This window comes from Panthera uncia, unplaced genomic scaffold (genome assembly GCF_023721935.1).
Source record: "Panthera uncia isolate 11264 unplaced genomic scaffold, Puncia_PCG_1.0 HiC_scaffold_1285, whole genome shotgun sequence".
Classification (NCBI taxonomy): domain Eukaryota; kingdom Metazoa; phylum Chordata; class Mammalia; order Carnivora; family Felidae; genus Panthera; species Panthera uncia.
Genome location: NW_026057904.1, coordinates 33,264 through 57,902, shown reverse-complemented (window position 1 = coordinate 57,902; position 24,639 = coordinate 33,264). Strand labels below are relative to the sequence as shown.

The 24,639-nt window shown below is 36.4% G+C and overlaps 1 protein-coding gene across 1 annotated transcript in view; it reads left to right on the top strand.

Moving 5' to 3' along the window:
* LOC125916877 (mitogen-activated protein kinase 10-like) overlaps positions 1-24,639 on the top strand; it is an 83,706-nt gene that overhangs the window by 27,174 nt on the left and 31,893 nt on the right. Inside the window, exon 2 of the mRNA XM_049623139.1 lies at positions 22,460-22,589. Coding sequence (XP_049479096.1) covers positions 22,460-22,589 — 130 coding nt within the window. The remainder of the gene's footprint in view (positions 1-22,459; positions 22,590-24,639) is intronic.

Sequence of the window (24,639 nt, the reverse complement as noted above, 5' to 3'; positions counted from 1 at the left end):
ATCAAGATAGTGACTTAATTTGGAATCCCAAAACAAAAGAGCAAAGCAGGTAATTTAGTTGGATTATTTGGATCATCAAAAGAATGAAATTTGTATTACTTTCTTTGTGGTTTATTGTAATTCTTTCATAATTGAGTTTTGTTTTTTTCCTATGGAACCATTACAATCCAGATGGATAGCCTCCCTTTGTTCTATTTCCACATTAGAAAGTATAAATGATTTAGGATGAAGTGAAAGGTCATTGATGAACAAGGAAATCTGGATGACTAAATTCACTAAAACCTTTTGCCTTGAGGTTTGTCTTGATCAGCTCAGGCTGCTATAACAAAATACCATAAACTGGGTAGTTTATAGACAACAGAAATTTATTTCTCATAGATCTGGAAGCTGGAAGTCCAAGATCAGGTTGCTTGCATTGTCAGGTTCTGTGTCTGGTGAGTGCCTGCCTCCTAGTTCATAGATGGCCATCTTCTCACTGTATCACATGGTTGAAAGAGGAAGCAAGATCTCTAGGGACTCTTATAAGGACACTAATCCTATTCATGAGGGCTCCACCCCCATGATCTAATATAATCCTAATTACCTACCACAGACACCACCTCCTAGTACCTTCACATTAGGGAGTAGTGTTTCAACCTGAATTTTGGGGGGATACATTCAGCCCACAACAAGGTCTGTGGTGAACATGGCCTTAGGTAGTCCCCAGTGAGTCAAACTCTTCTATAAGCCCTTCCTTTAGGGTTCAGATGGAACAGATAACATTCTAGACAACAAAATATGGCAGAGGTGATGGGATAATCACTTCCTTGATTAGGTGATGTTGTAAGACTCTCTTATGAGAGTGAGTGGGAGATTCTTCTGCTGGCTTTGAAAAGAAAGCCATTATATTGTAAGTGGACCATGAGCCTATGTAAAGTGAGCCCATGAGCCTACGTAGGAGCTCACAGGAGCCCCTGGCTGACAGCTAGCAAGGAAAAGGACCTCTATCCTACAACCACAAGACACTAAATTCTTCCAACAGCTATGTGAACTTGGAAGAGAGCCTGGAGCTCCAAAAAGTTTCTTCAGCCTGCCAGAACCTTGCTTATAGACTTGTGAGACCCTGAATAAAGGATCCAGCTAGGCTATGCATGGGCTCCGAACTCACAAAAACTCTAAGAAATGTTTGCTATATTAAGTCATTGAAGTTGGGGTAATTTATTATGCAGCCTGGAAAACTAATACACGATTATCTCATTTGCCTTTCTCAGGCTTCCTCAGTCATTTTTTCTTATAAGTTTATTTATTTATTTTGAGATAAAGACAGAGAGAGTTGGAGGGACAGAGAGAGAGGGAGAGGGAGAGAAAAAGAATCCCAAGCAGGTTCCACACTGTCAGCACAGAGCCCTGCGTAGGGCTCTAACTCACAAACCGTGAGATCATGACCTGAGCAGAAACCAAGAGTCAGACGCTTAACCAATTGAGTCACTAGGGGTCCCCACAGTTATTTCTTATAAAGGGGAGGAGATTTTGGAAATGTGTCAAATATACCTATATTCCCATGTCTGGAGGATTTTACACAAATTTATGTCTAATGGCTACTGAGTCATTAACATGTTAGGACTAGAAGTGTACTTAGCATTGTTAAACTTTCCTGCAATCAGGGAATTCACCACTTACTTATTTTACTTAAATGGGGTTGGAGTGGGGAGTCACTTCTTTTTTTGTTTTTAATGTTTTATTTATTTTTGAGAGAGAGAGAGTGTGAGCAGGGGAAGGGCAGATAGAGAGGGAGGGAGACAGAGGATTAGAAGCGGGCTCTGTGCTGACAGCAGATAGCCAGATGGGGGGCTGAACTCATGAACCTCAAGATCATGACCTGAGCTGAAGTTAGACACTCAACCAACTGAGCCACCCAGGAGCTCCAGGGAGTCACTTTTTAATACAGAGCATACTGAGACAGAAATAAGCCTTGTTCAGACAGTGTTTTTCCAAAAACGCTATATACCTGTTTTTGTCCTTCCTCTGACAATTAGAGGGTTCTGCTCAGTGAAGGTATTTAGATGTGATAAGATCTGGATGATTTGATGGTTGGATGACCTGAGACATATGCTGTATCTCTTAGTATTTTGCTCAAGGGACAAATATCTCATGTTCACCATGGGACTGTAGTGTTTATAATTTTTTCTAAGATACTAGTATTATTTCTTATAAAGACTATCCTTATGGTATGATGGTTTCATGATCCCTTCATGGTGATTATCTTGGTGATTAACATGGTAATCTTGGTGATTAACAATGCTGATATTGACTTGTGTATTTCAACATTTCTTTAGAACATGGGACAAAATCTTATAGAATCTGGGTCACAAATATGCCATGTGATTTTGGATAAGTTGTTTTTCTTAGGCCTAATTTCCTTATGTCTAAATAAAATGAGGGTATTGGTTCAATGACTAAAAATCTTGCTAGCTAGTTTCTAGCTAAAAATTCAGTAGACCATTTGCTATTTACAGAAATGCACAATATGCTTTTTCTTCCCTTTTGAAAATTGCTGCTGACAAGCACAGTGCTTTTAGTGCTTTGCAAAGTATTTATTTGTGCATCTGGTATAAAGCAGAGTTTGGGTGCCTAGGAAGTAATTACCAAGTTTCACATCTCCAGCAGGCAGTAGTGTGTGTGTGTGTGTGTGTGTGTGTGTGTGTGCACTATGGCAATGGAATAGAGAAAATGGGGTGGAGACTAACATCATTTTGTAAGCTTTGATAATTAATTGCTATTAACTGAAGTTTGAGTTAGACATTTTCAACTTAAAATTTAAAATTGGTTTGACAAAGGACTTTTTACATTCAGTGGCATGGATATTTGACTCTGGCTAAATAGATTAGTGGTCTATGAATTCATAATTACATTTGATAATATACATAGTAAAGGAATGGTTATTGAATTAGAGCTAGGGATGTTTAGTTTGGAAAAAGGTTGACTTTTCAGGGAGTTGGAAGAGATCTTCAAATATTTGAAGACACCTGTGAGTAAACTTACTTGGTTTGGCTCCAGAGAACATCCTAGGATTAATAGAAGTTAGATTTTGGTTCAATTTAAGAAAGAACGTTATCAGAGTCAGGGCCAATCATCAGTGGTTGTCTTCCTTGTGAAGGTGTAAGTAATTGGTTACTGATAAGGGTTTTTTTCAGTTTATTTATTTTGAAAGAGATAGAGCAGGGGAGGGACAGAGAGAGAGAGAGAGAGAGAGAGAGAGAAGAGAGTCCCAAGCAGGCTTTGTGCTCTCAGCTCAGGGCTTGATCTCAGAATCATGAGATCATGACCTGAGCTGAAATCAAGAGTCAGACCCTTAACTGACTGAGCCACCCAGGTGTCCTGCCCTGGTTACTGATAAGTTTTAAGCAAAAGCTGGCTGGATGAGTACCTCTTAGAGATGTTGCATTTTACATGGAATTTCTTCATTTGGTGAAATGTTAAATGAAATGAAATTTTAAGTTTTATTGCTATTCTAAGTTCATGTAGATTTTTGTTACCTTGGAGACATTATTTATAAATTATCAATGCTTTGCGGCACCTGGGTGGCTCAGTCAGTTGAACATCTGACTTTGGCTCTGGTCATGATCTCACCGCTCATGGGTTCAAGCCCTGTGCTGACAGCTCGGAGCCTGGAGCCTGCTTCCAATTCTGTGTCTCCCCCTCTCTCTCTGCCCTCCCCCTGCCATCTCTCTGTCTCAAAAATAAATATTAAACAATTTTTTAAAACAGTTATCAATGCTTTTAAGCAGAGAATCTGCTGCTAGAAGGTGGCCTAGGTAATCTTATTCTTAGATTTGGAATGGGATATCTCCTCAACTTATTCAGCACATTGTCAGTAAGGACTGAATCTCAGATGGAGTCACCGTGAACATGTCTGGCTCTAGACTCCATGTCTAAACCAAAAATTCTGGCTAGGTATGCTGGATTCATACATGTTAACACCTACAAAATGAGTTTCTTAAAGTTCATACTCTTCTTTAAACACAAAACTATAGACACATGTCTTAGTCTGTTCAGGCTGCTGTAACAAACTACCAAAGATTTGGTGGCTTATAAGGAACAAATTTATTTCTCACAGTTCTAGAGGCTGGGAAGTCTAAGATCAAGGCACCAGCGGATTCGGTGTCTGGTGAGGTCTGCTTTCTGGTTCAAAGTCTGTGCCGTCTAGCATAACGTCACTTGGCAGAAAGGTAGAGGGATCTCTCTAGGACCTCTTTTATAAGGGTATTAATCCAATTTGTGAGGATTCTGCCTTCATGATCTAATCATTTCCCAAAGTCTCCACCTCCACATATTGTCACTTTGGGCATGAGGATTTCAACATATGAGTTTGGGGGTTGTTATAGACATTCAGGCCACAGCAGCACATTTCTTTGAGAAATGTCAAATAGTTTGTTCTAGCTATTTGTTGACCCTATAGACTGTTTCAACTATGGGCATGCGAAATATTATATTATGGATTGGACACACAGGTTTGCTGGGCTGTAAGCTTATAATATTTGGGGAGACCTTCTTTAAGAAAAATCATAAATATAAAATTAATAATGAAAGCAAATTATTTATTTAGAATAAAAATAAATTACATGAGGGGGTAAGGATAAATAGGTAGAGCACAAAGGATTTTTAGGGCAGTGAAAATACTTCGTGTGATACCACAATGATGGATAACCTGTCCAAACCCATAGGATGTACAACACCAAGAATAAACTGTAATATAAACTATGGATTTGGGGAGATAATGATGTATCAGTGTAGGTTCATCAACTGTAACAAATATATATTATCAAATATAAATTACCTCTTGTGGAGGATATTGATAATGGGGGAGGCTATGCATGTGTGGGGGCAGGGAGGATAAGGGACATCTTGGTACCTTCCCCTTAATTTTGCTGCAAACCTAAAACTGCCCTAAAAAAGAAAAGTCTTAATAAGAAACAAATAAATAAGTCAATTCTTTGAAAAAAATTACAGCAAATCTCAAATTGAAAAAAAGCTGACACCGCAGAATCATAAAATCCAGAAAAATAATATGTTTATTAATTACCTAATATAATACTCCTTTTACTATATTTTTGGCTGCATACTCTTTGGGCATGTCTTTATATGACAATGATTTCATGATATTGTTACCAGTAGAGAAAATATAAAGAAAAGTTAGTTTCCTATCCTGTTTGGTTGAAACTTATCTTTTATTATTGATAGTTTAGAAAGTATTTTTCGTCCTCACAATTCATTACTGATATTGCCATATACATACTTAAAATTGTTGTCAAATTTGGGAAAAACTCTTTCTAATTCTTTTAAGTATGGACTGTAATAGTAGGAAACACTGTTCCCAGACTACCTTCTGGCTTCAGTTATTTCAAACCTTGTTTCTCCACCACTACCTGCATAGTTACATGCTTCCAGCATCAGGCAATATTCACACAGTGGTATAACTACTGGCCCTCCACTGTCTGCCACAAGATTGGGCACCAGGTGAGTGGGCCCAGTGGTAGCAATATTCTTGAAAATCATACCTATGCCTGGAAAAGTTGCAATGATTTAAATACATAAGTGATTGCAAAATATATAATAACCCACTGAACCACAATAAATGTATTCCTAAGTTAATTTCCCCTTAGTCGTATCCCAAAAGTGTTTGTAACAACTCCAGTTCTACCTGATTAAAGGGGAAGTTGGTGAAAGGAAAGCAGGAGTGTAAGGAGACCATGGTCTTAACCCTAGAAAATCTAAATGTGAACAGCATAAGATTTGCTTTCTTGAACTTTATATAATTGGAGTTGAGCCTAAGATCAGAGATAGTAGGGGCAAATTTTTGTTGAACTATATGACACAATTAATCAGTTTGGCTTCATAGTCTTGAAAATGCATTTTTAAAAATATAATTTATTGTCAAATTGGCTAACATACAGTGTGTAAAGTGTGCTCTTGGTTTTGGGGGTAGATTCCCGTGGTTCATTGCTTACACACAACACCCAGTGCTTATCCCAACAAGTGCCCTCCTGAATGTCCATCACTCATTTTCCCCTCTCTCCCACTCCCCCACTCCCCCTTCAACCCTCAGTTTGTTCTCTGTATTTAAGAGTCTCTTATGTTTTGCCTCCCTCCCTCTCTGTAACTCACTTTTTCCCCTTCCCTTCCCCCATGGTCTTCTCAAGATTCACATATGAGTGAAAACATATGATATCTGTCTTTCTCTGACTGACTTACTTCACTTAGCATAATACCCTCCAGTTCCATCCATGTTGCTGAAAATGCATTTATGATCACTACCACAGTCTATCTATATAGTTTCAAAATTCATATTAGCTGTGAATCTTCAACAAGATAAATGTATTTGGTTAGATGTATTTTCTAATACAAGAAAATACATTCTATTTGAGTTTTCAACAAAGGGCAATATAAAACGTTTACAAGAATAACTGTTATACTATTCAATATTTTAACTTAATATGCATCAGCAAGAAAATTATGGAAGAATTATCTTTAAATTTTATCTGAGTATGAAGGATTATATAAATTGCTTATTACCTCATTATGTGAGACATGTATGGATTAGAGTACTATCTTATCTTCTCACTAGAGGTAGAACAAAAGTGAGGTGAACATTGGAGTTGGGTTTAGGTTGGTATTCCATTGAGTTCATATTTGATAATCCCTTCTTATCTGGTACATTTCAATTCATTTCATTGCTCTTATCAAATATTGTTGGCTGTGTTTTCCAAGTTAGTATTTCAAAGTCTTATTTCATAATTTAAATGTGGTATTTTGAGAGTCTATGTCAGCATTCATGTAAAATGGGATTTACATTGTCTCATAAATAACAGGATTTAAAAATATTTAGTGGCAAGTAGAACACTTTTTAACATTAACATTTTATATTTGTTACTGACCTATAGATAGGATTTATGCTGAAACAACTGACTAATTGCATTTTTGGCACAACAGGCTGCCAGTAATTCGACCATAAACTCGTGAAGCCTCTTTTTTTTCCCCTCCTCATTTTCTACCTTGAAACTGCAATAAAGGTATAATTTATGATGTAGACTGGGGAAAAATTATAGTTCCCATTTTAAAAATATAGCAACTAGTACAGATGCCAAGATAAAATCCTAGCTAAGTAGGTATTTCCCTACCTGTGCCTTTTAAAACTGATATATTAGCCTTGACATGCAGTTTGGTTTTTTAAATCCTCAAATTCAATACCACATTCTGCAGTGATAATTCTTTATGTTTATTATTTTCTCTATTTCTTCTTGACTCAAACTTCTTGTATGCCTGTTCACTAGATAATCAAAACAACCAGATCTTGTTTGTATGTGTTTTCAATTATTAAATGAAGCTAAACTATCTCACCTAAAATTTTTGTTTCTAGAAGGAGCAATGCATTTGATTTGATATTAGTGCCTTATTTTCAATAATTCTTTAATCCCACAAAAACCTACAATTAGCAAAATGCCATTGTTTCTCTGTTCCTGATCACACTCATGTACTCATTTTCCTTTTTACGCAGTTTAGATGTTGTGCCTCATATTACACTGTATCCCCTGTATAAACTATCAATTCTCTTCTCTCTTCCTTTCTGGCAAATTTCAAATGCTGGTTCAATCTAACTCCTCAACCCTAAGATAGATGAATATGGTTGGAGAAATGCACTCAGTTGTGTTGACTATTCATACCTAATTTCAAGACTAGCAAGATTGAGTGAGTTTTGTTACTGTTTAGGATTTCTAGTCCATTTATGTTTCTATTTTAGGTGACAATATTATCACTTCACTCTTTCCTTAAAACTCTAAATATTTTCCCCACCCCATCCTGTCACTGAGCTGATGATCTTGCTTCCTATTTCACTGAAAAACTAAAAGCCAACAAAATGAACTTTCACAAGGTGCCCCTACCACCATAGCTACTATATACTGTCATCTGGACTCAGTTAACCGACTTTCCCTGCTGATGCTACGCACAGTATTTAATCCTATATAAAGTAACCCATGCTTGTAATTAGATACCTCTCCATTTTATCACCTCCAGCAATTATCCTCTTTGCCATCCTCCATATTTCCTTAAAATTAGATCCATTAGCTTCTAGTATTTCCTATCTTTTTTTTGACCCAATATATTTAGTTTGTATTTTATTCCCCTATTTAGTATTCCCCAATATGTTACAGTTCTTTGAGTACTGTACAAGAAGCTTAACTTGTAACTTTTTTTTGTCTATCACAATAAATATTAGCAAGTTTTTGCTTAATTTTGTAAAATGTGACATGATTTATTAACATTTAAATTCAACCGTCTTCTGTGTTGTCTTTTAACTTACCCCAATAAAAATATCCAATAAGTAAAAATAGAGACATGGTAAAATATCAGTAAATTTTTATTGAGCAAGTAAACCACACAACAGTTTTAAATGAAATTCAGTTTCAAAAATGAGTATTCAAATTAAAAAGAAACACACAGTAGAATTCCATTTCCCTATAGTGCCTAGTGAAAAGACAAAGAGAAGTATTATTTTTACAATCCCAGGACACAGAATTTAAGTGTTCAAGTGATCTCACATAATAATTCTGGTGTCCCAGAATAAGATGATTAATAAAAATACATATGTGCACGTGCACGTGCATATGTATACACACAAGCACATGTAAACATACAAATACAATGCTTTCATTTTTACCAATGACACAGGAAGAAACTTTGTGACAAGAGAATTTTATTTTTAAATGAATCTTGTACATTCTGACCTTTCCCTAAACTTGGGCTGCATCACAAAACAGTACATAAATAACTATCTTTTCCATTTTGGTTCTTATGAATGTTGGGGGCCTCCTGTCCCTAACTGTGCACACATAAAAGCACAAAAGCAGGATGTAGTGGGAGGGCTGTTAAAACCAGCTGGTCAGGAAATCCATTTGGGGTCAGTAAACAGGTTGTTAATGACACCAACCAACAGGAAGAAGGTGGAGAGTACAAGAAGTGGGCATGAATCAATACTCGTATTTGATTGGTGTGGTACTTTTTGATAGCTGGGCAAAGGAATCCCATTGCGTAGTCTCAAATTGCTTGTTTCCTATCAGTGTGTCAAATTCTCAGGGATATAGGCTATATGAGAAGAATGCTGTGTAGACCAAAACTTGTCTGAACAATCTTCATGTTTGTTTAAAACAAAGAACAACTAATACTGACAGAATTTACTGGCCATTTATCTGGTTTTACCACATGTTTATCATAGAAACTCGTTTTATAAAAACCAGTTTTGTGATTTTCCTATGCTTTTAGTTTTTAGTATTTCTCGGAAGCTAAATTTTTTTTCTTTTATAAACACAAAGGGTAAAACTTCAATAGGAGGGAACTGTGCCCCCAAATCTCTCATGTGCTATTTTTTTTTGTGAGCAAGTCATTTAACCATTCTGTACCTCAGTTTTCTTAGCTCTACTAGTTCACCAAATTTCTATAAAAATACAGCAAAGCAATGTTAATATCTGCCCAGAAAATAAATGCCAATTGTAGTTATGAAGTGACTTCTCTATTATCAACTCTCTCAGTTATCAAAATAAATAGTATTTAACTATTTATTGATCAAATGTATGAATGAATGAACGATAAATTAGAATCAGAAAGTCTGTAATCTTAAGGAAATATTTTGCAAATATGTGCAATTTTTATTGATAATAGAGATAAGAAAGGAAATATAGAAAATTCTAATAATTTACAGAAAAACTGAAGGAAAATCAAGAGATCTCACATTGTCACAGTCATATAATATCCGTTACATTTTAATTTTTCAAATGTGTGTTTTTCTATTTATTTATAATAAAAATCTTTAACCTTTTATTTTGAAATAATTTCAAAATAGTGGAAATGTTGCAAGAATAGTAAATATAGCTATAATAATATAATAACACTTATATGTGTTACTGAGGCTCAAAAGAGTTCACATATGTAGAGTGTTAGGAGCTTTAGAAGCAAATGAGTGGGAGATAAGGTTCTTAGAACTAATAAATGTTGGTTGTTATTATTAAGCTTTAGTTTTGTCACCTGAACACTGGGGATAATAAGTACCTATCTTACAATATTATTGCATACATAAAATTTAGATGCCCAAAGTTTTTCCAGCCTAAGTTAATGACATCTTTTGCTACATAAATAATAAAACTTCTTACTGGAAGAAACCCAATCCCAAATTCTAGGATTACTTCAATAACACTACAATAAAATCAAAATGGACTTTGCATAGTGGGTTTTCTTTCTGTTTGTTTGTTTGTTTGTTTTTGTGACCCAGAGTCAATAATTACATCAAGTCTTTCCATTTGGGGTTTCCCTAGATTTCATTTCAATAGCTACCAATGTGAGCATGATTCTAGTTGATCTTTGCTGAAGCAAATCTGGCAAAATATTTGATTTTCCAAAAACATTTACTGGTAGGAAAAGGTACAGTAAAAATATTGTTTATACAAAGTGCAATAAAATTTTGGTAAAAAGACAACAGCTCATTTGTTAATCTCCCATTTTTCACACCGGGGGTTTTGTGCTTCGGGGTGGGGGCTAGCCAGGGAGGGGTGTGGGTACAATAGTCAGGAATACTCAGAGCTCCATGATAAACAAGGCAGGTCATCCTGGAACTGAAATTTCATGTGAAGACTGATGTGTTGATGGGGAAATGAAATTTTACATTAAAATAAACATGGATATATATGGGATTAAAATATACATTTTACATGAATTTTAAAGATGATGTATATGACTTCAAAAATATTTAATAGCTATTCAACTCATGTTTGTAGAAATTTGAGACCTATAAATTCACTCTGCTCTACCACTGGGAGTACTTCAATCGTCAGTTTACTTGTTTAACAAATACTTATTTAGTGTTAAATATATGCAAGACACCATACCATACTCTTAGTGCAAAGGTGAAAAACACTCTTATTACAGCATTATTTACAATCACCAAGACATAGAAATAACCTAAGTGTCTGTTTACAGATGAATGAATAAATAAAATGTGGATATATATACAAATGTGGAATATTATTCAACAATAAAAAAGTTCTGCCATTTGTGACAACATGGATAGACCTTGAGGACATTATACTAAGTGAAATAAATCAGAAAGAGAAAGATAAATAATATATGATCACACTTATATATGAAATCTAAAGAGAAGAAACATGGATATAGAAACATATTGGGGTTTGCCAGAGATGGGGTGAGGACGGGGGTGGGTAAAGGTGGTTAAAAGATATAGATTTCCAGTTCTAAGAGACATAAATTTGGGGGACGCAACACACAGCATGGTGACTTTGGCCAACAATACTGTATTGTGTATTTGAATGTTCTTAAGAGAAAAGATCTTAAAAGCTCTCGTCACAAGAAAAAAAAGTTGTAACTATATGAGGTGATGGGTGTTAACTAAGATTGTGGTAATCATTTTGCAATATATATATTTATCAAATAATTGTATTGTTCATTTTAAACTAATATCATGTTGTATGTCAATTATATCTCAATAAAACTGGGAGAAAATGGTGACGAAGATTCATGTGCTCCTGCCCTCATGCTTGAAATCAAGCAGTGGGACAGGTTTGCTGTTGTTAAGCTAACATAATTTTCATAACAACGTATGAGATTCTTTTATTTTATTAAGGCTGTGCTACTCAAAATATTTTCTTGATAAGTGCTAAAAATAAGCAGGATTCTCAGACATAAAATAATGTGGGCAGGGATAGCCCAATTTAAATATATTAAGACTGTGAGAATGGTCAGGTATAGGTTTAGAGAAGCAAGAATCAGTGCAAGGAGATCACTTAAGAGTCAGTCTCTATAGTACAATGTGACACATGGTAATGGAAATGGAGTTTGAGTTAAGTGGATCAGTTTGAAAATCTACATTGGAGGTAAATACAAAGACTTATTCATGAACTGGATATGGGGAAGAGATGAGAAGAGAAAAATTCAGATGACTTGTACATTTGAACAAATGGGTGTTTAAGGGAAAGATTGGAGGGGGACAATTTAAGGTTAAGAGAGAAAACAAAAGCTTGTTCAGTTTTGGGCGTACTAATTTTCAGATATTTCTGAGACATCCAATTAGAGGTGTTCAGTAGACAGTTATATGTGTGAATCAGGAGCCTTCATAAAGACATCGTAGCTGGAGATAATATTTTGGCATTCTGTGTAACAGAGCCACTTAAAAAATATGGTGCTTAGTTTATTTAAAATTTTGCCCTTTAGCATATATAATGTCCTTTTATTAACATATTTAAAGCTTTGGAAATAAACATTTAAAGTAGCAAATATAATTTCATACATAAAGCATATAGGGAATACAGAGCTAAATCCTTCAGGATTTTGGCCATTAAGGAGCGCAACTCTGAGGATAGAAAATGATGCAATAAAAGGCGATGTGTAATAAGTCTCCTATAATGATGCTACAAACAAACTGCTGTAGAGCTAGAACTCCGTTTCATAAATATCAGCCCAAATATCAGAGTAGGAGAAGTGAATAAAGAGAAGATAAATGTATAAAGAAGTCCAGGGGCATAAACAATAGCCAATATAAATTCTACATGGATGTGTTGGTAGGTGTTGGGGGCCATTCATAGTGAGCAGTGCTACTCCAGTTGTCAGGCTAGTGGAGAGCAGTCATGATTGTAACCAGAAATACTGTGCTGGGTAGGCTTGGAAGAAGAGAGAGTGGGCCCATAGGTTGGGCAATGTTTATTTCTATCATATGTCCTATGTGCAGGAACCATTTATGATTCCTGTGAGTCCCCTAACGGGTCTGATCAATTTTTCAGGTGGCAATCGATAGTCCCAACTTCTGAGCCAAAGGAACATCTTACTGTCTCTAGTTTGTTAATTTTAAACATAGCACATTCTTATCACAGGCCAATTTGAGAGTCAACTGTTCCAGAGTTTGAGTTGCTTGCACAAAAAAAGATGATGCATTCAATTAGCTTCCACTCCTTGGCTAAGTCTGACATCATCCAAGTTTTGAAACTTAACCTAGGTTACTATGCAGATTTTTAAGGCAAATCTTGTTATAATAAAACTACCAGATATAAACCATACTTCAAATTTTATTGCCAGGAAATGACTAAAAATGGGAATGTAGCAGTAATTCTGGAAGAGCAGTTCCTTGCTTCTGCCTCTTGCATCTTGTAGGGAGTGACATACAAAAGCCTCTTCAACCAGGACCCCAGTGGTCATGAGCGACAGGGACCTTATCATTTATGTCTAAGTTGGGAAAATTTTGATAGTGAAAGGACACATTCAAATACATTGATGGATGTAAAAATAGTGCCCTTAAAATTTGTTTTAAATTAACTAATTCTTGGGGCGCCTGGGTGGCGCAGTCGGTTAAGCGTCCGACTTCAGCCAGGTCACGATCTCGCGGTCCGTGAGTTCGAGCCCCGCGTCAGGCTCTGGGCTGATGGCTCGGAGCCTGGAGCCTGTTTCCGATTCTGTGTCTCCCTCTCTCTCTGCCCCTCCCCCGTTCATGCTCTGTCTCTCTCTGTCCCAAAAATAAATAAAAAAAACGTTGAAAAAAAATTAAAAAAAAAAATTAACTAATTCTTAAGAAATAAACTAAAAATACAAATAAGATTTAAAAATTGATTTATATTGGTTACCTACATATCAAAAATATAACATGAGAAGAATAATTATTCTGGATATACACTGATGTATTTTAATCAACCAAAACTTCCTAGCCCTGTCTATAGTACAGTTTCGTTGATATTTTCTGAAGAAGACATTTTTCTTAATGTGATTGTATTATTTTTAACCTTTTGTTAAATTTCTGGAAATCTTCAAAATTGTATGTTGTGGTTGCTAAATTTGAAATCTTGGCACCTTCAATATAGATCACAATATTTTTATCTGTAAAATACTCCCAGAAGGTCTTAGGTACCTGGTAAGAACAAATTCTACTAAGTTGAAAATATTATCAATTCTATTTTATTTTTGTATTTTAATATAGGAGTGTTTCAGCCCAAGTTTTTTCATGAAAGTTCTGTTTCCCCCTTTCGTTTAGAGTTCCTTTGCTAACAAATAATTGTGTAAGATGGAACTTGTCAAATAGGTTGCCCCTACTTAGGGTCTTTTTAATGGTTTGTCACATTTAGATGCTGAAAAATTATAGGCACTTATAATCAGAATATCCCCAAATTAGGAACACCTTCAAATCCTATGTATCATATGAATGCTTCCTAAAATTATGAACTCTATCAAAAGATTATTATTATTTTTTTTACAAACTAAGATATTCTAAATCATATTTGTGGATTTTCAAAATTAAATGTTGTCCTCTCTTTGAGAACTCATTTTCTGGATTTGATTTCTTAGTTCCCTTCTTGTTTCAGTTCCTTCCAGTGCATTTCAGTGTGCTTTTATTTGCAATTTTTGTTTAGAGCTATTCTGCTATCCCCTAAGAATTTCAAAAGCTGAAATATTGGGATGCCCCATTTACTAAATACCACGATTAAAGATTTCCAAATGTTTTGAGGGCAAAAAAAAAAAAAAAAAGGATCCAAAATTTAAGACTTATTTACATAGTTGTTCATCAACCAGAATGATGAAGGCTTCCAGGAAAATGCTGATTGACTTGCTGAAACAACTTGATTTTTTTTATTCAACATCAGTTTTGTCTCCAAAATTTTGTAATAAAGTGATTCTCACCAAGTATGTATAAAAATATTTACAAATTTTGGTGCCTATATATTCTGTTTTTTATTAATATGTAATTGACATATAAGTGTAAGGTATATGTAAGTTATATTTTGATTTGTAGAATATTGCAAATTATTTGGACCCAATATTCATTACATTTGTATCACAACCAATTCAAATCCATTTCTACTCCATAGATTTTTTTAATTTGGTCAGAACATTGTTTTTAGTATGACAATATTCTCCAAAATAATTTGTATTTGTGTTATTGAAAAAAATAACTGATAGGTCTTCAATGTCATTTTTAACTAAAATTATAAGTTTTCATCCTATTGTCAGGGTTTCATTTTGAATTTCTAAGCTTTGAGTCATTGGATAGAAAATCAAACTATTATTAAATATACTTATTTTATATTTGAAGCATTTGGTAACATGATATAAAAGTTTAAATGCTTACAAAATTATTTTTTTGCCAATAGAACACATTAACAGCTTTGCATAACTTTTTGTACATATCACCCCCACCCCCCCGCCCCGCAAATCAAACCAAACCAAGCACCTTGGAACTGAAAATGAAAGGATTAATTTAGAAAAGGAACCATTTGACCTAAGTGAAAAGTCATGTTTCAAGAGTAATCTGTAAAAGCATCTTTTGCAGGTGCATGTGTTAAATCACTGTGTTTGGGCACAGTCTTCTTGAAATAGTTACTGACTTTGAAATAGATACTGATGTTCCTTTAGGAGGATTATTTTCTGGTTTTCATTTGGTTGTACCTGAGAAAACACAAGAAGTCTAATTCAGTATATAGTATTTTAATTAAATATGTGGTCTCATTTTTTTTATTTTTGTCAAAAGTGTTTATTGAAAAGTTAAGGTTTACTAAATACTAAATACGTAAATATAGCTTTATGCTACACAAATGGCAAAGTCAGCATACCAAGGATATTCTGACGACTCTCTATGTGCTCTCCCTATGCTTTATAGCAGGTTGACCAGCCTCTGGACCATCACATATTTCATATCAAGCCAAACTCTAAATTTCCAAGTTTCCAGCTTACCCTATCAAATGGCAGGCTGGCAGCTTTGTGGATTTTGTAGGTTCAAACATGGGTTTGAACATACATGGGTGGTTCATTCACTCAATGGTCATGAAGGGCATCAGGGTGGGCATGAGAAAACTTATCAGAAAGATAAAATGAGAAAAAGAGAGGCAGTGCCTGCCTGTGCCTTATAACCCCATCTCTCTGAGATGAAGCAGTTCTTCTCTGGGGGCCTTCAGTTTCTTCTCCAATGCCATCATCCCATCTCGATTTCCAAGAAATGGAAATCAGGCAGCCATCTAGGACAGCCATCTTCTTTAGGTTCATCTAATTTTTGGTGGTGGTGAGTTTGTTTAGTTGGTCCCATATTCTTCATCAAGGTAGTCGGTCTTTGTGAAATGTCCCTTGTCACTAGTTCACCGAAGGGCTGCTAAGCACTGTTTCAGTTTATAGTGTTTAGACTAGTGGCTACTTTTGATGCTGTCTTTGAGGCAGGGGCTTCTGAGCCCCTTGCTGGTCCCTACTTGCTGCAATGCATTCTCAGTGGAAGCCTCAGCTGACCCTACTGGGAGTTCTGAAGATGGAGTGAGCCTTACCAGCTGTCCTGAACTGGGATGAGGTGGCCAGGCTTTTATAATCCCAGGTTCATCAGTTATTGAGTGAAGGCTGCCCATGAAGAAAGCATAGACTTTGGTGAAGCAGATCTTTTTGGCTGAAATTCTACCCAAAGGGGGTTAAGAGCTGAGGGACCATCTGTGAGCAGCACTTCCAGCAGCTAGGATAATAAAAGGGGAATCTTAGCAATGCAGCACAACACCTATCCTTCCCTTTGATGCACTAATGAAGTTCTATCCTTGGCTTCCCCCCACCCCCACCTGATGTGCTGAGAACCAATTTGCAGAAAATCAAAAGTCAAAAGTGTCTAGGGCCCCAAAGAGTTGTAATTTATCCCTGAAAGCTGCATATGCCTAATTCTGGATTTTCCATTATGTAATATCATTAACATTTTCATTACTTAAGTCACTGTTAGTTAAAATTCTATTGCTTGCAATCAAAAGCTTCCCTGACAAAATATAAGGAAACTGCTACAGCCAAGCAATTCAAATGACAAAATCAGGTAATCAAAAAAATCAACTGTTGACTCTTGATGGGATGATTAGGGAAGGCTTGTACTGAGGAGATAATATTTGGGCTGAAACCTGAATCACAAGATGGAATTGGGTAAGTGAGGATGTGAGAAGAGCATTCCTGGCAGGAGGAGGAATGATTGTGAAAGCCTGAGGCAGGGTTTGGCAGCTTCCCCAACGTGGTTCTCCAGGGTGGAATCAGTGTCTCAATAGCATCTCTACGGACTGGAATTTGGGGTACCAAAGTGGGATATTTGGGGGCACTGGAAAGAAAGTTTTTAGTAGCTTTCAACTAAAGTCCAGGCCTTTGGAAAGGTCAGATGAGAATGTGGGAAAGTGAGAAAAGAGTGATGAAGGGGACAATTTCTCCCAGGATGGAATTTGGGCTGCTGGGCTATAGCTTAAGATGTTTAAGATGCGGCCATGATAAGGTTTTTAAAGCTGTGTTGTTGTTGTTGCTGTTGTTGTTGCTTTTAAGACATAATATTCTCATAAGGCCTAGAGATGTTTTTTTACCCATAAACATTTATATGATCAAGAACATTTTAAATGTGAAAGGGAAAGGGAATAAGAAAGATTATTGAATCAATGGTTATTATTTAGGAAAAAGAATATATGTGCAAGAGGTTTCCAGAAGAAAAAAAAACCTATGATAAATACATAGAGAATAATGGTTGCCTACAGAGAGGTGTGTGTGCACATGTGTATGTCTTTGTGTGTATGGTTATATAAATACATTCAAGGAAGTAAACTTAACTTTATAGCATCATAAAACTGGATTAAATGACAGGAGTATAACAAAAGGCTACGTCTTTCTTTTATAAACAAACCTGGTTTAAGTGGAGGTGAGTTAGTACCTTGTGTCAAGAAATTCTGGTAAGTTTTTAGCAAAATTGTTGGAAAGTTGCTGGAAGTTGCTGGAAAATCTTCACAAAGATTTATCCCTTATCTGCATGAAGATAAAAGAAAGAAAATACTGAAAGAGAAAAAGTAAGGTGCTGTAGACCAAGACTCTTTAAAAAAAAAAAAAAGATGACTAAACAGTAATGGAAAACTTTCAGACATTAAGTTGTGATTATACAGCACCAGTGATGCCAATTTTGCAGATGTATTTGCTAAACAGCTGCCAGTAATCACTGAGGAATTATAGAAGATGGGAAAGACTTGAGTGTCATCTGGGCTTCATGGCAGGAGACAGAAACATTTAAAGTAGGCAAAGATTTAATACGGTAAATTGGGTGCTTGCAAAATCATTGGAAGGCCTGGAGAAGTGAGCTCTAGTCTGGGTTTCTTGGAATGACTCCCAGACACCGGAGAGCTGAATCACAAGGGGAGCTCTTACCTCTGAGAGTGTCCTAGAACCACTGAGCTTCCAGAATACATGGTTGTAACTGAGATTTAGGAATCAGAGAGCTGAAACTGTGTACTTAATACTGCTGTTGTCGCTACCCCATGATGCTGGTGACAGGGGCCTGCAACCTGGAGGCCACTGTTGCCTTTGCTTCAACCCCTTCTCTCACCCAGAAATCTGGGGAATGAGTCACTGCTACAGAAGAAAATTTCATATCTCCATGAGGCCTTGCTTGCCAACCCAGAAATGTTAGAGGATGACCACCCTCCCTTTCGCCTCACAAATCTCTCCTAGCTGTATCTGTGTGGCAGGACCTTACTGGAGTCCAGACCACTAACTGCAGAGTATCTGGGAATTGTACATTTAACTTCCAAGTCCCTTCTGTACAAGAAGACATGATGCAAGGTGGCGAATGGAAATTCAGTGAGCCCAAAGCACAGTATTCAATATAACTGTAAACAGGCAAGCACTCCAATTTCTTTAATGGAAAGAAAGAGATTATGAGACATCTGCTGAGCTTGACATTAGTCTTAGTATTGGTTACAAAAGACACCCTGTGAGCTATTAAGAAAGGATGTAGCAATCCCTGGGAATAAAGGGTCCGTTCAAAGCAAATCATACTGAATAACCTATTAAAATGGAAAGTAATAGAACTACATGGCTATAATGTATCTCGATTTTAAGAAGGCTTTTGCCCTTAACTTTTATATCACCAGACAAACTTATGAAATGTGGCCAAGATAGTGGTATAGGTGAATGGATGTGTAATTAGTAGAAAGATTAAAAACTGATGATTAGTAGATACATGTCAGGTTGTAGCACATGCCATAGGAATTAATATTTTATCCTGCCCTGACTTACACAATGACTCCAACAAGAACTATTTTAAAAATAGTAATAGTCATTATTTATTTAGTGCTTACTCTAGGTGAGGCACTATAGCTGCATTATTATCTCACTTACTCCTTACAATTATCTTGTCAGGTTGTTATCTCCATTTCAAATGTGAGGAAACTAATGCTGGAAAGTGTAAGTGACTTGCCCATAGCTCCACATCTAGTAAACAACAGTGCTGAGATTCATCCCTAAAATAACTTTAAGGAAGAGGTACCACAGGGAGGGAGAGAACCACAACATTTCTGGCAGAAACTGGCCAGAACCTGCCAAGAGCCCCAGAGGATGGCATTTTCTCAGCCATTCCCCGTGAAGTTGGAGGCTGGCCCACTGTCCTGCAGGATCTGGTCAGTATCTCAGGGACTCAGACTCACAGTGACCAGCCTTCACTAAAGGCTTATATAAAAAACCAGAGGCCGATGTACTAAACTATGAGAAATGCAATAGTAAAACTGCATTGGCCAGTCAAGCTGACCAGATATAGGCAATATTCTGTATGCAAAGATCCAAAGGGGAGCATGATGAGCAGAATGTTGACCGCAAGAAGATAGAATCAGTATAAAGTGATGTTGATCTGAATGCTAACTGCCCATAGTCTCTGACAATCAATACAGTTGTAAACGTCTGCCTGGCTGATTGGATGCCTGGAACTACCTGGAAAGACACTTTCCTATTTGACCAGACAATGCCAGAATTTGCCTCCTGATTTTTCTTTCTAGGAATGCATGACTGATTGCTGTTCTTTTTTAAGATAATTTAATGACTTCAGCTAAGTTGTTTTGGACTAAAATGTATTCTTTCTCTTTAAGGTGATTGTTTTGATCAGTTTCCTGCTGATACAATTTCTTAACTTCAGAAAACAAGTTTTCTTCCTCTGAATTCACTTTTGTTCTTTGGTACTGCTTAGAAGATGTAGGCCCATTTGACTCTTTCCTTTACCTGTGCTGCTCTCGGTAGGCTAATGAGAACAAACACAAGAACAGAAGTATCAGTGCTAACATGAAGAGGTGAAAAGCAGCACAGGTTTTTAAAAAGACAACATTTTTAATTAACATGCTCACTGTGAGTCAATAGTGTGTGACATAGTTATCAAAGAAGCCAAGGGAGACTTAGTTATATTAACTGTGTCAACAGAATGAATGAGCTAGTAAATGAATGAAGGAATTGATAGCCCTACCGTAATCTTCGCTGACACTCCATGCCTGGATTAGCAATGTTTATTTAGTTCAGGATCCACATTTTCAGATATCAACACACTGGAGTATATTCAGAGGAAACTGGCCAGATGGTGATAGGACCTGAAATGACATTCTGACAAATGGTGGTAGGACACTGGTGATAGTTAACTTGAGAAAGAAAAAAACTTAGGGGAAAAATAAGAAAAACTTATAGCTATAGGTCAAAGATCATGCCCAGGCCTTTAATGGATTTCAAATATTATGGACCTACCATAATAGAAAAGAGAATACTGTATTTTATTTTGAGAGTTACCCCAGCATTCAGAGCTGAGAGTGGTCAATATGAACCACAGAGATAAAACTATGCTTATTAGAATGGTGACATTTCCAACTCTCAAAGCTGCCTTGATATTAAAGGGGTCCATGTTTCTGGAGATGCTCAAGCAGAGATTGCTCAAACTTAAAAAAAAAATATTTTTAATGTTTATTTTTGAGAGAGAGTGTGAGCAGGGGAGGGGCAGAGAGAGAGAGGGGAGACACAGAATCCGAAGCAGGACCCAGGCTCTGAGCTGTCAGCACAGAGCCTGATGCGGGGCACAAACCCATGCACTGTGAGATCATGACCTGAGCTGAAGTCAGATGCTTAATCAACTTAACCACCCAGGTGCCCTGAGACTGGTCAAACTTTTGATGGAGATATTTTGGAGAAGAATAGTATTAAATGGAATAATTAAATGGAGTCAGGGACCAGATGACTTCTAAGATCTTGTCGAACCTTATCCCACTAATCTATCATTATCTTACAATACAGTAACCCCTTTCTTTATCTTTTTTTGGGACGGTCAGAGAGAGAGAGGGGGACAGAGGATCTGAAGCGGCCTCTGTGCTGACGGCAGAGAGCCCAGTGCAGGACTTGAACCCACAAACTGTGAAATCATGACCTGAGCGAAAGTCAGATGCTTAACCAGCTGAGACACCCAGGCACCCCACCCCCTTTCTTTATCTTTTAGTTTAGTGGCATGAATACTGAATGGTTAATACCACTTCCAATTCAACAGATCAATGGTAGGGGACACTGATTGCTGCATTCCTTTCTGGCAACTAAGACAAAATCCAGCACAATCTGAAGCTGCAGGGATGGGGGTAAAACAAAAATGAACAAACAAACAAAAAACGATTTTGTGTGTGAGTCATTAGGTAAATACCAAGAAGATATTCACTTCCTTATTTGATCTCCAGATCCGTATATTCTTTACTATGAGAGAAAAAGCACTAAAAATTGATTGCCTTCAAAGCATAGTAGATTTTCATTCTCAAATAGTTTGAAAGCTTCAAATGCTAGTAGCATCCATTTCTGTCTTCATATTGAAATGCAGTTATTTATGCTCTAAAAACCCTCCTACTGGATTCCTTATTTTCAGCTTTGTTATTGTTAATGGGTACACTTGAGCACCAACCAACCTGTGCATTCATGGCAATGAATGTCATACCTTAAAAACTGGAAAGAATAATGTTCTCTTAAAATAACCAAATAACAGTGGAGTTTTATAGCTAGAGAAAACCTAAATATCACATGTTATTAAATGAGAAATTCAAGCCAAGAGAGATGAAATGACTTGCCACATTCACATGGCTGGTGGGAGAGTGGAGCACTTTTGTTTTGTCTCCCAATCAAGGAGGCAATTTTATGCTGGGTTTCTTTCTGGGGTGAGTGGGCAAGATACTGTCCTTTTTTACTTTTCTTAGTAAGTAGAATGGTTTGATACTAGTCACTTCTAGATCTTTACTTTTTTTTATTAAAAAATTTTTTTATGTTTATTTATATTTTTGAGGGAGAGAGAGACAGAGCGTGAGCGGGGAAGGGACAAAAAGAGAGGGAGACACAAAATCAAAGCAGGCTCTGGGCTGTCGGCACAGAGCCCGACGGTGGGCTCAAACTCCTGAACCTCAAGATCATGACCTGATCCGAAGTCGGACACTCAACCAACTGAGCCACCCAAGCACCCCACTCCTAGGTCTTTATTTACAGCCTGATTGGCATGTGACCTGAAGAGAAGATATCTGAGTAGGATTCCAGGATAGTATTTTCTTTATCCATATCCTTTACCCATATCCGTAGACAGGAATTTTATGGGCTTCTTTGTTCCTAATTCTGGATTGCTCTTGGGTTTCTGCAGTGCTGCGTATGATGCCGTTCTTGACAGAAATGTGGCCATTAAGAAGCTCAGCAGACCCTTTCAGAACCAAACGCATGCCAAGAGAGCTTACCGGGAGCTAGTCCTCATGAAGTGTGTGAACCATAAAAACGTGAGTTATTTTTAAACCTCTGGCAGTGGGAGATTGTGAGATGGGAGAAAGAAAATCTGTGTGCCAACTTGAGCAGGAAAGGCTTTCTTTACTTTGTAATGTCTGCCTGTTAAGATTGTTTATCCAGTCCATATGCTACATTTTATTTCATTGTCCTCATGATAACTTTCTGCTTAAAAACCATCTAAAAACCATATGGTGTGAGAGGATGAATTTGATAGATATTTTCCTGCTATGAAATTAACCATATTTGGGTATCTTGCTCCAAATTAACCAGAGAGCTCCATACTTTTCCGAAAACAATAAAAAACAAACAAATACAAAACCCTAAAATATCCTATAGAACAATATACTATATTTCTTTATTATTAACAGGTGAAGATTTTTATCTCCTTTTTTTTTTTGACTATAGTCTGTCAGTGGCCTTCAAATGTTTACTGTACCCACTGTGCTTCAGCATCTTGTTTTTTTGTAGAGTTGGGCAAATGCACAGGAACGTATCTGCAAAGCACTTCAGAACAGGATTATCAAGAGCATTTCTCATGGGAACTCAGTAGGGTGTATACCATTATATCACATTCTTCACTTCAGAGTATATAAGCTTCTACATTTGCAGATAAAGGCCTCTAGAATTCTTTCTATGCTCCCATTACTTTTAGTAAGGATACAGGGGAGATAATTCATTATTTTAATAATGACTATTATTAATAAATAATTTATAAGTACAGTGCATATAATTTATTACATATAAATGTATAATGAAAATAATTGCAAATTATTATAATAAAACTATAAAAATAGCTATAAGTCTGCATAGTTTTTCTTAAGTATGAAAATCACACAGAATATATAAAATTATCAGTGCAGTTTTATAAGCAAGTGGATTTGTCATAAGGCCAACCATCTATCACTGGCACTAAGAAGAAGCAAATGTATAAGAGTTTAGTTGCAAGATGTTTGAAATACAAATATGTGGATTGTTTCTCTGATGACAGTGTTTCTCTTTTCTTCTATTACTCTACTCCAATGACTTGTAGTTCAGTCATTTGACATGTTTGTTAAATAAAATGTGCCCCATGTATAAACCTAGATGCTAAGATTACATCAGTAGAGATAACAGAAATGAATCCCTGACCATGTGGAGCTCATGTTGTACTGATGAGAGAAAAAGATGGTCTAAAAAATAGGTAAATGTATAGAATGTCAGATGGTGATAAGCACTAGTAAGTAAAACAAAGCAAAAGGAAAATTATTCTGGTCAGTGCTGGTGGGTGGGCTTACTTTTTAAAATAGATTGAGCAGGAAAGATCTCACTAAAAAGGCAAATTTATGAAGTACGTACCCATCTCTAATTTTGCCATGCAAGAAACACAAGACTTCTAGAAGGTAACTATAAATGATGGAAAGGATGATTCATAAGAAAAGTCATTCTACTAAACCAATTTGTTCTTTCAGTATGTTAAATGAAGGCAGGAACAAGACTAACAACATGGCCAATGCAATCTATTTTTATCATAGCAGAGAGGATGAGAAATACCATGGGCAATGGAAAATGGATAGATATAATCAGTGAAGCAGCAGTATGGGAGATTTTGATAGTGTTTTCATATACTTATATTTCCCTCATCTTCCTTTCAGCTCCTATAATGCAATAAACACATTGTGGAGAAATTTCCACTTACTTGGTGCATTTGAGGAAATCATCCTCCCTGTTCTTGACTGAAATGTAGAAGTTCATGTTTATGATACCTAAAAAGAAGTTCCCAATTGAAAGGATTATCTGTAAATGGTTTTCTTCCTGCTATCCCCCTTTTATGTGTGTATTTCCATGTGCATGTGTATATGTCTATGGAAATAAATATCTGGAACTTGTTCACTTATGAAAGGAAGTTCACTTATGACCAAATGTAAATTCCACATTAGTACTTTTTTTTAAATGTTTATTTTATAGAGAGTGAGAGAGGGCATGAGCAGGGAAGGGGCAGAAAGAGGAAGACAGAGAATCCCAAGCAGGCTTTGCACTGACAGTGCGGAGCCTAACATCGGGCTC